We start from the raw sequence: 17,544 nt of genomic DNA on the forward strand, positions 1-17,544 counted from the left end.
AAAATGAATTTGCTAATAGGTGTAAAAGTGGCCCCTTCCACAGGGGGCAGGGAATCGGTTGCATCTCCAGCAGAGATAATTCATGTGCATCTCTAGGAACAAGAATCATTTGTATTAGGATCTGATTTCTGCAACTTATACAGTTGTAAAATACCTCAGTTCAAGATAATGAAAGGTGCAGACTTCTATAGAATCAGATGCCCTGAAAGGGTGTGCTAGACAAATGCCCAGCATTCCAGTGAAAGGACACCCAGTAGTCTTTTTTTGCCCATTACAAAGTCTGCCACGATTTTTCCTAACTGGCATAGCAGGAGGAAGAACAGGAGATGAGATTAGGGAAGAGGGTGAGACTCATGGAAGACACTGTGTGCCTCACCAGGGACTTGAACTGGATCCCAAGGACCTGGTGAACCAGTGGATATTTTTAAAAGTATATGTGCTTGGAGGTGTCCAAGTTGCTGGTGATGGATGATGGGCAGAGAGCAAGAGTTGGCAGAGGCTCAAGGAAAGCCTGGGCTTCATGTGGATACCACCAGCCTGCCAACCCTCTCTCCCCCAAGGCTGAGAGGTGGAGCTGCTTCCTGCACTTCTACTCACACTCCTGAGACTCTGCCCTGGGAACCTCATTTCTTCTACTGTTTTACCACCCTGCTCTCATCGGTTTTTACAACATTGCTCATTTAAGGTGACGCTATGTGTCAGCCAAAGAGCCCCTGATGGAAAAAGAATCTCAGAAAGCCCCAAGAATTTCCCCACAGTTCTGTCCCTCAAGTTGGTTCTGCCTCTTACAACCCTGGAGTGGGGTCAGTAGGGACTTACTGGGGCCCCTCATAGATTGTTTCTTTAGGTTTGGAGCCAGGCAGTCCAACACTGTGTGTTGGAATGACAGCAGAACAGAGAGTATTTTGCACTGTCCTCAAACTCTGTATGATGAACTCAAGAAAAGCCCAGACCCCACAGGGCTGCCCCAGGAGTCAGATAACAGGTGGCAACTGAACTTGGGAATGAAGGCAGCAGGGCTTGCTGTTCTTCCAGTGCACCAGGCACCTCCTGCCCTCAGCGCCTTTACAGGTGTTGCTGCTGTCAAGGAGCCACAAGTCTTCCTGGCTTGCTCCTCACCTCCTTTGTCTTTACTCATGGCCACATTCTCTACTCTCCCTGGCCACTGCATATGATTTCAACACCCCAACCTGCTCTTCTCCCTCCCACCACTGCAAACCATCTCAACACCCCACCCAACCCCCTCCCCTCCCCCGACACTACTGTAGACCATCTCAACACCCCAACCCATTCCTCTCCCTCCCCACCACTGCATACCATCTCAACGCCCCAACCCATTCCTCTCCCTCCCCACCGCTGCATACCATCTCAACACCCCAACCCACTCTTCTCCCTCCCCACCGCTGCATACCATCTCAACACCCCAACCCACTCTTCTCCCTCCCCACCACTGCAGACCATCTCAACACCCCAACCTGCTCCCCTCCCTCTCGTCACTGCAGACCATCTCAACACCCCAACCTGCTCCCCTCCCTCTCATCACTGCAGACCATCTCAATACCCCAACCCATTCCTCTCCCTCCCACTGCTGCAGACCATCTCAACACCTCAACCCCCTCCTCTCCCTCCCTGCTTTCCTGTTTTTGGTGGCATTTACCACCTTCAAACCTATTACTTAATGTCTTTATTTTACTTAGTGTCTATTGTCACCCCCAGCTCCAGATGTAAACTTCACAAGGCAGGAAGTTTTGTCTGTTGTGTTCACTGCTGTGTTCCCAGTCCCTAGAGGAGGGCTTGGCACAGAGCAGGTGTCCAGTGAGTACCTGTTGAAGGTATGAAGGTTGGAACCCAGACTCTGGAAGCAAAGGCCTGGCTTCTGACTACCAGATCAGACCCTGCTTTCTTCTGCCTCACTTTTCTTGTTTGTAAAATGGGTGTGATCACAAGGCTGTTGTAGTACTTTGAAGAGGTCATGCTCATTAAAATATCCTGAGCTCTCTGGAGAAAGTTCCCGTGGTTGAGAAGCCAGTGTGCGTGCTGCTCCGTGGTGATGGGTGGCCACGTCCCTACCTGAGACCCAATCCTGGCCACAGGACCATAAAGAGGAGGAAAGAAATGAAGTCACAGATAAGGAAAACATGGGGAAGAAACACTGCTACATCCTACTGGGAGGGAGGGTTCAAGAGTGGCAGGCCCAGGTGACTAGGGAAGGGAAGCCAGGCTAATGACAAGTGGAGCCAGGCCAGCATAATGGGACCATGGCTGACTGAGAAAGTGGTGCCATCTGTGGGGCCGGAGCTACTGCTCAGCTCCATTCTACAGCTGCCATGCCGGAGTGCATGCCACGCTGTCAAATCTCCCTTTTCTTAGAGCAAGACAAGTGTCTAGTATAAACCAAAACATACCTGTGGGCCAGATGCCATCTAGAAGCCCCAGAGTGTAACCCCTGGTATAACCAATCCATAAGAGGTGAAGATTTTTAAAACCCTTATGCTTCAGAGCCTAGACAAGACCCAACCATGCGGGAAGACAGGTGAGAACTTGTTATTCACCCCACCCCCTTCTACCAATTTCATTCTTTTATTGACCAATATTTGTGGAGCACCCGGCATTGGGACTATAGTTAGTGACACTGAAATGACCCCTGGGCTCGTGGAGCTCATAGTCTAGTGAGAGAAATGCTAATCCAGTGATTCCTTAAATGAACAGAAGAGCTTGAGTATTAAGTGCTAAGAAGGAGATGAAGGTACGCAATGCTGTGAGTGCCTGCGATAAATCTGAGCCTTCTCAGGGTTAGGCTGTGCCTATTGAGATTTGGAGGCACGGTGAGTATTGACTGGGTGAAAAGGAAGTGAAAAGACAGAGGAAGCAGCGTGCACAAGGGCCTCCAGCAGCTCCAGGGCTCCAGTGTTGCCGTAGCAGAGAGCTGGCATTAGAGTAACAGGAGGTGAGGCTGACTTGTCAACAGGGCCTACACTATGCAGGGCCTTGTAGGCAGGTTGAAGATTTTTGCCTTTATCTTAACTACCAGGGGAAGCAAATGAAGTATTTAAGCAAGAAAATACAGTGAGGAGGCTGGACACAGTGGCTCACGCCTGTAATTCCAGCACTTTGGGAGGCTGAGGCAGGCAGATCGCTTGAGGTCAGGAGTTCGAGACCAGCCTGGCCAACATGGTGAAACCCTGTCTCTACTAAAAATACAAAAAAAAAAAAATTAGCCAGGTGTGGTGGCAGGCACCTGTAATCCCAGTTACTTGGGAGGCTGAGGCAGCAGAATTGCTTGAACCCAGGAGGCGGAGATTGCGGTGAGCCGAGATCATGCCATTGCACTCCAGCCTGGGCAACAAGAGCAAAACTCCATCTCAAAAAAAAAAAACAACAACAAAAAAAACGACAATATGGTGAGGATGTGATCATTTTTGCGTTTTGGAATGATCATTCTTGATTGCCTTGGGAAGAATAGATTTTGGGGGAAGGTACAGAGCAGAAGTGGGAGACCAGTTTCGAAGTGGTTCGGTAGCCCGGGCCCTGTGGTGGCAGAGCCCTGCTTGCAACAGTTGGCGTTTCAGTCTCAGTCTGTGAGCTGCTGTGGGCAGCTGGGGGCACCCGTTGCACCCATCTGTTCCACTTAAGCTGCTGCTGTCTCCTGGAAGTGATCCCACAGCAAAGGGAAGCTCTGAAAGGTTGTTTCCTTTGCCTGCAGGGTGGAAGAGCAGGGGTCTGCTTGGTGGAGGGCTTTCAGCCCGGCTAGCAAGACTGTCCCTGCCTCTCCCAACTTGAACTGAAGGGGGTCCCTTTACTGTGTTGATCTGGGAGTGTGGCTGCAGGAACTGCTTGGGAAGGGTAAGGATTATTCATTTTGACAAGAGAGGGCCATGGATAGGTGATTCAGGGAGATAAAAATAAAGTCACCTGTTGGTAGAAGCTATAATAGCTAAAAAGGTATTTGTAGTTGCTTTACACTCAGGCTAGTGCAGTAGACTTCAGCAAAGCTTTCAGTGGAATCTTCCACAGCAAACACTGGAAACAAAGGACTTTAGGATTTGAACCATGTATCCCTGTCCAGTAATAACTGGTGAAACCAGTCAGCCCTGAGTTCTGCTCCAGCTGGCTCCTAGTCAGCTCAAGGGGGTGTGTCTGATTGTAAGAAATCAGAACTAGAGTGGTTTACTTAGAACCAACCTCAGCCAAGAATGTCCTAGAACTGCAGCTTGGCCCTCAGAAAGCCCAGGAGTAGTCATTGATTTGGTGGCCAAAGTTTAAGTCATGGGAGAATATCCCCCAGAAACTTCTAATGTGGGGGTTGGCAAAGTTTTCTAGGACTAGATAGTAAATATTTTAGCCTATGTGGGCCAAGGGGCAAAATTGAGGATTTTATGTAGGCACTTCTATAATCACTTAAAATGTAATTATGTAAACATGTAAAATTCATTCTTAGCTCACAAGCTGTACAAAAACAGGCTGTAGGTCAGATTTGGCCTGCAGACTATAGTTTGCTGACCCTTGTCTTAAAGGTTGGGTAGAGGCCCTAATTCTCAAACCAAACACCTGCTTTCAATTGTTCAGTTTCACAGACATGCGCACTACTGTGAGGGTCCTGATTTGGGGGAAGGGAATACAAGGAAGGAGGAAAGGGAGTGTTAGTTTGGGCTATCACTCAAGGACAGAGGGCAACAGAAAGGTGTGAGGGCACTCTGACTGTGCCCTTTCTACCTATAAGTGTCCTGAATGATTTTTTTCATAGCCAAGATGACTCTGTTGGGGAAATGTCACCGTGATGGTTAACCCCGGGGTCTTGGCCGGCCCAAGTCAGTTCAAGTTTTGTTGCTTCTACTCTGCAAAAAATACCCAGTTTGCCAGGTATTTCTGCCCCCTAAAGACATCGGGTCAGGCTTCAAGACATTTCTCTGCCTCCATTTGTCTGTGTGACTGTGAGCAAATTACTTAACCTCTCTGAACCTCAGTTTTCTAATCTATAAAATGAAGATGCTGATAGCAGCTGCCTCCGAGGGATTCTGGGAGGATAAAGGAAATGCTGTATGTGAAACCTATCTGAGAGCTGGGACCTGCATTCAGTATCATTCTTTTTTTCTTCTCCCTGTCACTGCTCACTGTTGATTTGGTTTGCTCTGTTCTTCCTTTGGTAAGGCTGGAAAAGAGGAACAGGAGGGCATGGAAGAAAGCCCTCAATCAGTGGGCAGACAGGAGAAAGAAGCAGAGTTCTCTGATCCGGAAAACACAAGGACAAAGAAGGTAAAGTTTGTTTCGGATTCTGCACTTCTGCCATGAGGGACTGAGTCACAGGAGTCCCCCTTTTGCCTGGTGATGTCCTGCTGGATGGAATATGGCTGAGACCCCACCATTAGTTCCATGAATGAACCAGTCCTCCTAGCGCTACTTTGGAGGAGTGGCTGTGCCTGGAATCTTCGGACAGTTTTTATTGAAGCGATCTTTACCCACATGTCTGGGCTCTGCTCACTCTCCAGCAATTTGGCTGTGTTCCTACGAGAAAACATGTGCCCAAAAAAAGACTCAGGCTTCAGAGCCAGGCTCCCAAAATAGACAAGTCCCTTGGCGGGGATGGGGCGAGAAGCTGCTTTGGGCACTCAAGCTGGGGCCCTGACTTCAGCAGGCCCAGACCCTAGGATTAACAAGCCATCTACTGTGCTTGTATAGATTGTTTTACTTAATTAAAATGAAAAAATCCAGTTACAGTTCTCCTGGGCTGGAGCTGCCACAACAAAAAGAAATATCCTTGGAACAGGGCCATCTTCGTGCCTTTCCAGTCAGGAGAGGCAGGAGAAATGAGTATCGCTGGCAGGGAAGCTGATCTCCTAAATCTGTCTGTGGAGCTGGGAGTCCATGGGCTGCCGCAGATGCCAAGGGGAAAGTTCTAGAAGGTGCCTAGTAGAAGCTTTGGCTGTGGGAGTGTATGTACCCCTGCTGGGAGAGGGTGCTTGGGGGGAATTTTGTGAGGGGCTTTGCTGGAGTTACATTTAGTGATGACCCAGATGCAAGAAAGATGCTCCAGTAAGTATTTAGAGTTTATAACTTCATTATTCATGCATTCAAAAACTGTATATTGAGCACCTATTATCTACTGGGGCTTGAAATTCTTTGTGTCACTTTAAATATGGTGGATTAAGCATTAAGGGCCTATTCCAAACCTTGAGCATCACCCTAAAGATGAGTTGGTGCTGTGGGACTTGAGTGGTTCACAGTAATTGTACCAGGTAGAGGTAAGAATGCTCAGATTCTTCCTGATTTGAGTGGTCCTTATGGCCAAGTCTTGTGCCTTCCAGTTGAATGCTCTCAACCACCCTCTGACCTCCATTCTGCATTTTTGTACAGGAACAAGATTGGGAGAGTGAAAGTGAGGCAGAGGGGGAGAGCTGGTATCCCACTAACATGGAGGAGCTGGTGACAGTGGACGAGGTTGGGGAAGAAGAAGATTTTATCATGGAACCAGACATCCCAGAGCTGGAAGAAATTGTGCCCATTGACCAGAAAGACAAAATTTGCCCAGAAACATGTCTGTGTGTGACAACCACCTTAGACTTAGACCTGGCCCAGGATTTCCCCAAGGAAGGAGTCAAGGCCGTAGGGAATGGGGCTGCAGAAATCAGCCTCAAGTCACCCAGAGAACTGCCCTCTGCTTCCACAAGCTGTCCCAGTGACATGGACGTGGAAATGCCTGGCCTAAATCTGGATGCTGAGCAGAAGCCAGCTGAAAGTGAGACAGGCCTCTCCCTGGAGGATTCAGATTGCTACGAGAAGGAGGCAAAGGGAGTGGAGAGCTCAGATGTTCATCCAGCCCCTACAGTCCAGCAAATGTCTTCCCCTAAGCCAGCAGAGGAGAGGGCCCGGCAGCCAAGCCCATTTGTCGATGACTGCAAGACCAGGGGGACCCCCGAAGATGGGGCTTGTGAAGGCAGCCCCCTGGAGGAGAAAGCCAGCCCCCCCATCGAAACCGATCTCCAAAACCAAGCTTGCCAAGAAGTGTTGACCCCGGGTAACTACCTCCGCTTTCCTCACGGGTGGTCGGGTTGATGGGACTCCTGCTCACCTGATAAAGTATGAGCATGTGCAGGCTGGAATGAACATAAGTAAGGTTTTAACTAGCATTAAAGTGGGTGCAGAGAGTGATTTAGCAACAAAGGCAAGCCTCTAAAAGCCTGGCTAAACTGTTAGCGATTTTAGGCAAGTGGTGTAAAGGAAGTTAGATAGGAGGCTGCATGTTTTCTGAGAAGCAAACTCAGGGCAGACTTCTCTGCATTTACAGGAGCCCAGATGGACTTGGATAACTAAAATTAGACTGGGTTATCAGCAAAAGGAGATCAGGAGGAGCCTCGTGCCTGCACAGCAGAGGGCCACCCAGGCTGTTATTTCTGTGATGGGGGCAAGAGTAGGGGATACAAGAAAGGAGTGGAAGGGGAAGGAACAGAGGATCCTTAAAGGGTACAGCTGTTCCCTTTCTTACTACCTCAGACCCATTTTTTGCTAGGGTCTGACGGTGATACAAGACTTGTCGCAGGATATTCTCTCACTCCATTGGAGGTGACGTTTTGTGCCTATGCCCGGCACTGTGACATCATGAAAGAGAGAGTTTAAAATAGGCTAAGCCCCGTCTTCTCTGCCAAGTGGAACTTAAGATCCATCAGGGGGTTTGGGGGGAGGGAGTGAGAGTAGCCTTTAAGATTCTCACTGTGAAAATAATTAGGGATTTGCTTTACAGAAAGCCTGTAGCACACCAGAGGTTGAAGTGAGAGTCAGGGGCAGAAAATACAGAGGAAAGGCTTAAAAATGAACATTTCATCCCAGGGCCCTGTGGGTGGCATGAGCTGTTAGGTAACTGGGAGGCTTGGGATTTTTTCCATGTCAAGCTGACCTGAGCTGTTTTTTACCTGCATGGATCTGAGTTTCCATGGAAACCCCGCCGTGAAATGCCTTCTTGTTGCTAGAGAAACCCTGAGGCCCAGGCTCTGTCTAGAGAAGGCAAGAATAAAGGAGGAGTGAAATCTTCACCTCACTCCAATCAAGCCCCTTTTATTTTGCGGTATAGGTCTCAACATGTGCCAGTGTTAGAGGCTCATTAACTGACCCAGTGTTTGGGGTTCATAGTTAATAACAGCTTGACAAGCTTGGGGAGAGAATGGCATTGCCTGTTTTGCTAGCCTCGGTGGACGTCAGCACAATTTTTGCCCGTCAGTAATTCCTCTGCCTGCAGAGATGGAATGATACTGAGATGGGAGGCATGGGGGGTGGGGGGTGGATCTTCTCAACTGAAGGCATCAGCAGCCCATCCCCCTGGGCCAAATGCAAAGATTTGCCAAGTTTTATTGTGTGTGGCATTCTTTTGGCAGTGGAAAAAGCTCCTAATGACAGTGCTTTGGTTCTAATTAGCAACCATTGCCCCAGCCTTATGTGATTAAGCAGTCCAAAGAACAATTCCCAATCATACTATGCAGGGATAGAATTTCAGGGACTCTTTGAGGCATGTTGTATTTCTTTTTTTTTTTTTTTTTTTTTTTTTTTTTGCCTTGGTTCATGTTTTGCAGAAAACTCCAGGTACGTGGAAATGAAATCTCTGGAGGTGAGGTCACCAGAGTACACTGAAGTGGAACTGAAACAGCCCCTTTCTTTGCCCTCTTGGGAACCAGAGGATGTGTTCAGTGAACTTAGCATTCCTCTAGGTAAGCAAAACACACAGTCTTTCCTGAAATTCAGGTCTAGGAAATAACAGTTCCATAGCAACCTCAAGAGCTTGAGAGAGCTTTTTGTCATTTTGTTGTTGACACCGTTTTTTGTTCTTTTGAGACAAGGTCTCGCTCTGTCACCCAGGCTGCAGTGCAGTGGCATGATCTCAGCTCACTGCAGCCTCAAATTCCTGGGCCCAAGTGATCCTCCCACCTCAGCCTCCTGAGAAGCTTGGACCACAGGTGCACACCACCAGGCCCAGCTAATTTTATTTATTTATTTATTTATTTTTGTAGAGATGGGGTCTCCATATGTGGCCCAGGCTGGTCTTCAACTCCTGGGCTTAAGTGATCCTCCTGCCTCAGCTTCCCAAAGTGCTGGGATTACAGGTGTGAGCCACTTCACCTGGCTGGCCTATCGTTATTTTAAGTGTATGATGCAATAACCTAGATTTGCAAGGGGCGGCTGTAAACTTTCTTGCAATTTCAGTCTCCCATAATAGACCAGATACTCCGTGAAAACAGCCTTGAATAACAGTGCCCTGGGACCCAGAGCTAAGAAGTCCTGTTTTTCCTGTCAGGGAATGCTTTATTCTTGATGACATGGAGTCTTTAAGCCTAGACTTTATTCAGGCAGGAAAGCAGATGCCCAGCAGCCTCCATAAAGTCAACAAAAATGAACTTCGTCTGCTATTGTTCATTGCTCCAGTCCTTCCCAGAACAATGCTACATATTTGTTTCTCTTTAAAGGACCAACTTTTCTGAGGCAATGATGCTGAATAGAATGTGTTTGGGGCAGACTACCCCTAGTTCATAGAAAGGGTATTGAACAGGGAGACCTGGGTTTCTGTTCTTCCTACTTATGGGTGACTGTGTGCCCTCAGGTAAGTCATACCCCTTCTTGAGCCTTAGTTTCCTCACTGTAATTTAGACAGTGATTTTTTCAATGGTGGAAGTGTTGGGAATGAAGTGGGGAGGGAGTTTACTGATGGAATCACCTAGGAATGAATCCCTTTTCAAAGAGAAGAGTTAAGCAGAGTCTCAGGGTAGGGAGTGAAGCCACTTTAAGAAAGTTCCCTGGGAGATTCTGACACAACCACTAACCCAGCAACTCCAGCCTACATCATCTTTGAGTCCCCTCGCATTAGCTCTGAAAGGTCGGAATTAGATAAAGTAGTAGTAGCAGCTGCTCAGAAGGAGAGCTCAGGAAAGTGTCACCTGGGAAAGTGTCACAAGGAAGCATAAGAAGCACGGGTCATCTGATGCCTGATGACCACGTGTCTGATCATGCAGGGAGGGGCTGGTCAGTGTGGAGGCTCGTCCTTTCCATCCAACTTGCTCTTTTTTTCCCTTCTCCTTTAAAAAAATCTCTTACTATTTCTTTCCTCCAGGTGTACCATTTTTATAGTCAGATCTGGAGAGCAAACTTCCTTTTTTTTTTAAGGGATAAATTTACTGCACAGCATCTCCCAAGACAAAAACATAAGAAAGAAGGATAAAGAAATACTAACCTTAGAATAAACTGAGATGACCCTGGGTATTTTAGCTCTAGAAAGCAGTTGCAAAGGCCACCCTGCAGGAGAAGAGAGGGCTCCTTCATGCATTCAGTCAGTCAGCAAATACTTACTGGATAACATGGTACTGTGCTAGACACTCTGGGGTAACCAAGAAATATAACACAAGTCTCTTGTCATCCAAGAACTTGGAACCTAATTGATACTAGCAAAAATTAAGAATAAATTCTGCTACCTTGTAATTTGTGTTTTACTGCTGTTTTTCATTATAGAAAGTGTGAAAGATTATGTAACAAATTCAAAAAATAAGAACCATATCAAGTCAATATTAAAGGTCTGATTGATCTCTTCCCTCCAGTCTCTCCCCAGTCTCCAGAGGTAGCCTACCACTGTCATGCCCAGTTTTTCTCTCACAAAAATAGGATCACACTACACACATAATGTTCTGCAAGTTCACTTAGTAGCAGGTCTTAGACATTTCTTCATGTCAGTACATAGAGAACACATTCTTTTTAACCACTGCAAATATTCCATCGTAAAAGCTATGCTATAAATGACTGATCTTTCCTCTGCTGGTGAACAGTTAGGCTGTCTGCTCTTTTTCCCATTTTAATAGCTAAGCTTTTATTGTTAACATTCCCCATGCAGGCACCATCCCTAGGGATCTGTATGTATTATCACATTTAACCCTCTCAAAACACCTATGAGGTAGGTGCTGTTTTTATCCTTATTTAACAGATAAAAAATCTGAAATGCAGAGTCACACAGCTAATAACTGGCAAAAACCAGAGTCAGGTTCAAATCCCAGTCATCTGACTCTAGAGCCATGTTCTTAGCTTCTGTTCTCTGCTGCCTTTCAGATGTGCTTGTTCAGTGGTATGTGTATGCCAGTGTTCCTGTGGGAGAGCGTCCTAGCCAGGGGGTTGTAGGGTGGTATGTATTTGCATTTTAAATTTTCATAATTGCTACTAAATTGCACTCCAAAAAGATGGTATCAGTTTTCCCTGTGACCTTGAGTGAGAGTTCCCAATATCCACCTCCCATTGGATTTTATCAGTTTTTAATCTTTCCTAACCAGTTAGGAAGAAAATAGTATCTCACCTTTTTAAAATTGGCTCTATTGAGTTATAATGGATATACAGTAAGTGCATATCAAGTGCATAGTTTGATCAGTTTTGACCTATAAATATACCTGTGAGACCATCACCACAATCAAGACTGGGAACAATGTTCATCATATCCTAAATTTCCTGTCTCCTATGTAACCCCTCTCTCCCCACAGTGCAACCCCCAGGTAAAGGATCTCCTTTCTGTCACTAAGTATTAGTTTGCATTTTCTAGAGTTTTATATAAAGGGAATCATATCGTATGTGCTAGTTTGGCTTCTTTTGCTCAACATCATTGAGATTCATCTGTACTTTTGGGTGGATCAGTAGTCTGTTTCTTTCTTCTTCTTTTTTTTTTTTTTTTGAGACAAAGTTTTTCTCTCGTTACCCAGGCGGGAGTATAGTGGCATGATCTTGGCTCACTGCAACCTCCACCTCCTGGGTTCAAGTGATTCTCCTGCCTCAGCCTCCAGAGTAGCTGGGATTACAGGCACCTGCCACCACGCCTGGCTAGTTTTTTGTCTTTTTTAGTAGAGATAAGTTTCCACCATGTTGGCCTTGAACTGTTGGGGTCTTGAACTCCTGACCTCAGGTGATCCACCTGCCTCAGCCTCCCAAAGTGCTAGGATTACAGGTGTGAGCCACTGTGCCCGGCCAGTCTGTTTCTTTTTATTGTTGAGGAGTATTGCGTTGCATATATGGATACATCACATTCTGTTTATTCATCTGTTGACAAATATTTGGGTTGTTTTCAGTTCGGGGCCTTTACAGATTGTACTTGTTAATAGTCTTCAGTTAGCTTTGAGATTCATTATCTCATTGGTCCCTGAAGGAAGAGTATGGTATGAGGTTCTGCATTTGACAGGTGAGGAAACTGAAGTCCAGAGACTTACCCAGGATGACATAGCAAATGCAGGTTAGAACTCAGGATTTCTCAGCCTGGGCAACATAGGGAGACCCTGTCTCTACAAAAAAATAAAATAAAATAAAACTAGCCAGGAGTAGTGGTGTAAATCTGCAGTCCCAGCTACTTGGGAGGCTGAGGGAGGAGGATTGCTTGAACCTGGGAGGAGATCCAGGCTGCAGTGAGCCATTATTGTGCCACTGCACTCCAGCCTGGGCAGCAGAGTGAGTGAGATCCTGTCTCAGAAAAAAAGGAAAAGAAACAAAAAAAACACTCAGGATTTCCGATCTCAGATCACTCTGTTCTCCAGGTTCTTCCAGTTCAGGCAGCAACACAGTGTAGGAAAGGCAACATTTGTGCAGAAACTGTGAACACAGTCTGTGGAATCTGATTCCCTGAGTTTAAATCCCCTGTCTACTACTTACTGGCTGGATGACAAAGAGCAACTTATTTAACCTCTGCTTGGATTTCTTCATCTGTGAATCAGCCATAGTAATAGGAGGCTACTACGCAGAGTTACTTTGAGGATTAAGTGAACAAATACTGGTAAGGTCTTAGTGGCTTCCAGTGGGAGGTACTTAATAAGGGTTGTCTATTATTATTATTCACTCATGAAATATTTAAGACCTATTAAGGCTCCTCTCACCGGGGCTGCATAACCCTTTAGCCTCCAGGACTGGTCACTACTGGCATGGAGACTTCTAGGGAGGTGAGAGACAATTTTTTGGCTTTGTCCCATGGAAAGCATAGAGCTGAAATAAGGGATGTCAAGGACTGGGCTCCCAGTTGGGAGGAAAGGGAGGCCAGTCGCGTTGCTCGGGGACTGGGGGTGGGCATGGCTGGGGAAGTACACTGCACTCTGCACTTGAGATCCAGGCCAGCTCTGCATGACCCTGGCCAGCGCGAGCCTGCCAAGGCTTGCTCTCAGTAGAAACAAACAGCATCGCCTGCAAAGTGCAAGCTCCCTCCTCTATCCGTCCCAGCTTTACTAGGATGACAGAGTTATAATTACCCGTGCCATGAGCTGTTATTAGAAGCCAAATGCAGCTTTAGTGATCCTAGTAGAGGCTGGAAAATGGAGGACTGAGTGGCTCCAGAACACATCACGGCCGGGGCAATATGTCTTGATGCTGCCTCTTCATGTCCCCGTCACATTCCAGAAGTGTCCTGAGTTGTGCCATGGGATATGTGGTGTCTGCAGCAACCCCCATTTATTCTGGGACAAGTTACCAGCTCTTGGGGTTTCTCCTCCTCCAGGCTTCTCTTCCCCTAGTGCTGCCTGATAGCTGCCTGGTACTGCCTGAACTTGCAGAGCAGGGGCCAGGGAAGAAAGTTGCCACCAAACTGTGGAGCCGGGTTCCCCAGGTGGCCTTGGGGAGAGGTTGGGGTTCAAGTGAGAAAGCCAACATTTAGGCAGTTATTAACAGCTTCTGTGATGAAATATTTAACACATGTCTCCAAACCAGTATTTTTGAGCAACAGGCAAAATGATAGGTGCTTCCCCTAAACATCACTTACAGCACTATTATTCCTATTTCACAGATGAGGAAACTAATCTCAGAGAGGGTAAACAGTGTGCCTGAGGTCACACAGCATAAGTAAAAGAGTTGGGTTTGCCTCTACATTCTATTTTCTCTCCATGACACTGTGGCTTCCAAGGTTTTTTTTGTTTGTTTGTTTTTTGGTTTTTTTTTTTTTTTTTTGCTTTTTTGACAGTAGAAGTCTTTGTTCAAGTGAAATTGGTTCCAGAACTGACAGAAGATAGCTCTAGCTACATTGCTGGGGGCTTTGGCTACCAGCTCAATCCCTGCTTCAGGGTCTGTGGTAGCTCCTAGGGCATCTGTACGCCTTCTGGGGGTCCCAGGACAGGGACTCAGAGGACTCAACAGGGGGCTTAATAAAAACCCCAGGGCTTCTTTCCTGGTACCACCCAGCTGGTTCATCCTCCAGAGGCTGGGACGGGACTGAGAGTGTGGCTCTGGTCAAAGCCCTCCTTTTTTCCCAGCTGCCCCTCTCCTATACTGCGGGGGTCTCGGCTCCCTGCAGAGCAGCAGCAGAGGGAAAACTATTTTGTAACAACGCAGGAAGGAGGCAGACCTTGCTGAATGCGCCTCTGCCCGCACCAACAGCCAGGAGCCAGGACCTGTTTGTGAGGTGGAGGGGAGAACTGGCCCCCACAGCCCAAGCTGGGGCCACTTTTCCATCCTTTGCAGAGAGGAAGGGAAGGACACTCAACCTGCCTCCGGGCACCTGGGCCTGAGTGAGGCCCCCTCACTTCTGGGGACCACTGCTGAGGGCATGGCGTGTAGCCTGCGATGTGGCAGTTAGAGAAAGCCAGACTGAGGAGGACGCCTCAGGCCCCGGACCACAGCCCCACTGTTAGTCCAGGCAGGCCTCCTGGGCTCCCTCCTTCCCTCCCAACTCCCTCCCTCAGAGCTGCCCTTCACACTGATAAGTGGCTATTTTGAAATGAAAAAAAAGTTCTAATGACAAGTCTAGGCTGCTTCCTTCTGACAGGGTCTCCTAGGCACTTAGCTCAGTGTCCTGGGAGGTGGGAGGAGGAAAGTGAAGCCACCCAACCAGCTGGGCTTGCAGTTGGTCACGCTGTGCCTTGGAGCAGGCGCTGTCATGAGTGGAGACCTTGCCTGTCCCCATCCCTGCAAGAAATTGCTGTTCCCCTGCCTGTGCCATTCCCAGGCCCCTTCCTTCCTTCTACCCAGGATGGCCAGACCTGAAACCATTGCCCAGCCCCAGCAGAAGAGAGGCTTGCCCCCCAGCCTGCAAGTGGGATTGGGTGTTCCAAGCATCACCCCTCTTTCTTAGTTCCCTGATGGGTCCTGCTTCTCACAGCCCTCACACCCTGCCTTTTGGCTGGCGCTGCACAGTCAGGTGCCTGGTAAACAGGGCATGTGTTCCTACCTCCATTCTCAGGTGAGGAAACTGAGCCCCAGGAGCAGTTCAGCTGACTCTCCCCAGGTCACATGGGTTCTTAGCATCTGGCCTGGACCCTCTCAGAGCTGGGCTCTTTCCACTCCACTGACTGACCGTGTCTTCAAAAGGAGAACTGTGACCTGCAAAACACCTTCGTGGAGGCTGGAGCAGCCACCATCCCTTCAAGGATGACTCCCCTGGCTGTGACATTGTCACTCCTCTCTGGCGGTGGTGCCAGTTGTTTCCTTTGCTTGGAATCAAAAGGTCTCCCAGAATTCTGGGACTTATATTTAATAAATCACAAATGAAATGCTAATTGATGGTTCGGATGTAAAGACTAGAGGAAGTGGGAAAATGTTAATGATATACAATTTCACGAAAAAAAAGAGGACAGAGAATTGTAATTAGGGTATGACTAAAATGCCCCCCGCAAAAGAGGCCTACATATAGGTTAATTATGTGGAAGAAAATATTTGGATTGGAGTGACTCTGGGTGATTTTTTCCTTCCTTTTATTTACTTTTTTTTCTGTAAAGAACATAATTCTAAAATAAACAAACAAAAATGAGAGAATTCTTCGAGAGTCCTGGTCACAGCAGCTGCAGAGAGAGGTACAGTGTGAAGAAATGAAATCCAACAAGTGAAATATCAGAAATGTCAGAAATCACCTTCATTGTTCTTGGAAGGAGATTGATAGTAGGAGAATAGGCCAGCGGCAGGCCATGGAATGGCTAAGTGCTTACCACACCGCCGAGTCCATCCCTTACATTCACAACCACCTGTGAATGAAGTGGGTGTGAGTCTCTTTGTGACTGTTCTGCAAATGAGGAAACTGAGGCTTGGAGAAGCTCAGTAACCAGCCAAGGTCAACAGCAAGTGAGGGGTGGAGCTCGTGGCTCCCATTTCTACCTGATGGCTGCCAGGACACAGGGGCCTGCCTCCCATGCCATCCTAACCTTGCGTGTCTATCCCCCATCCTTTCCCAGGGGTGGAGTTCGTGGTTCCCAGGACTGGCTTTTATTGCAAGCTGTGTGGGCTGTTCTACACGAGCGAGGAGACAGCAAAGATGAGCCACTGCCGCAGCGCTGTCCACTACAGGAACTTACAGGTAAAAATCCACTCTCCTTGCCCAGCATGCCAGGGGCTCCCCAGTCTCCATAACCGAGCCAGGTGTCTGGCGTCCTTGGCCTTGCTTGCCTCTGAGTCTAGCTCCTACCTGCAAGGCCTACTCCAGGCCACAGGTTACTTGCCATTCCCCAAGCACACCAGGCTGTTTTCTGCTTCTGTGTCTGTCTCCTTCCACTACATGGAGAACCCCTAATCTTCCCATAGACTTGATTCCATCAGGCTGCTCTCGACATGGTGGCTACCTCCTGTGTTGCTCCTAGCACATGTCTCTACTTTAATACCTAAAACATCCTGTTTGGGTTGGCTTTGGCAATATCCACCTCTCCCTCTATACTGTGAGTAACTCAAGTTAGGCCAGTGTTCCTCTGGCCTGTGATTGGGACTGACCCCTTCCCACAAGACTCGGATGTTCCAGTTTTTCTCTGTTTCTGTTCCCCTATGCAGGTATCCCTGCTTGCTAGAATAAAAAAAAAAAAAAAAAGACACTGTTTTGTTCTTTTTAACTGTTCATCCATACAGCAAATACTTATCACAGGCATGCTAGGTACCAGACACTATTCTAGGGACCGGGGATACTGGAACAACAACAGTAAAGTGGACAAAAATCCCTGTTCTCATGGATTTTTCATTCTAATGTAGGTGACAAGCAATAAATGAAGTAAATGGTATAGTATGTTAAAGGGCGACATATAAAAAATACTCTATACACCGTATTTCACCCAGTCTAAGGTGCCATCATTTGTAAGGCACCACTATTTTTTGGTACCAACTAGAAAAAAAATGTTGCAAATCAAGTGATGAGACTCCATCAACTGTAAAATGAATTTTTATTTCAGAAATATTAATGTGTGAAAAAATGTGTCTTGAGATCAATGAAATATGGTAATATGTTCTATAATATATACCTAATTAATATGTAATATATTAGAATGTGGTTTTCATGATTAACTTCTGGCATGGGCTAGGTTTTGATAGCTTAACAGAAGACATGGTATATCAGAGGGCCAGGGGTAAGTATCTCAAGACACCTCCTGTTTTTACTACAAGGAATCAGACTAGTTATTTGAACCATAAGGCTTTGACTCAAGAAGTCCTCACAGTGGCTGTGCCCAAGTCCCAGGCTAGGCATTACTATTATCATTAAATTGTTTAAAAGTGACTGATCTAGCCGTTCTTAACCAGGGACATGAATCAGACTCATCTGGACAGTATTTCTAAAATTCAGGTACTAAGTTATATATTTAGTAGAATTTGGAGGTGGAAGGC

At 47.1% G+C, this 17,544-nt stretch overlaps 1 protein-coding gene across 1 annotated transcript in view; it reads left to right on the forward strand.

Moving 5' to 3' along the window:
* The window catches only part of RBM20 (RNA binding motif protein 20), a 192,833-nt gene that overhangs the window by 168,281 nt on the left and 7,008 nt on the right, over positions 1-17,544 (forward strand). Inside the window, exons 10-13 of the mRNA XM_034931454.2 lie at positions 5,149-5,253; positions 6,352-7,012; positions 8,559-8,693; positions 16,137-16,258. Of these exons, the coding sequence (XP_034787345.1) occupies positions 5,149-5,253; positions 6,352-7,012; positions 8,559-8,693; positions 16,137-16,258 (1,023 nt within the window). The remainder of the gene's footprint in view (positions 1-5,148; positions 5,254-6,351; positions 7,013-8,558; positions 8,694-16,136; positions 16,259-17,544) is intronic.

Source organism: Pan paniscus, chromosome 8, assembly GCF_029289425.2.
Source record: "Pan paniscus chromosome 8, NHGRI_mPanPan1-v2.0_pri, whole genome shotgun sequence".
Lineage (NCBI taxonomy): Eukaryota > Metazoa > Chordata > Mammalia > Primates > Hominidae > Pan > Pan paniscus.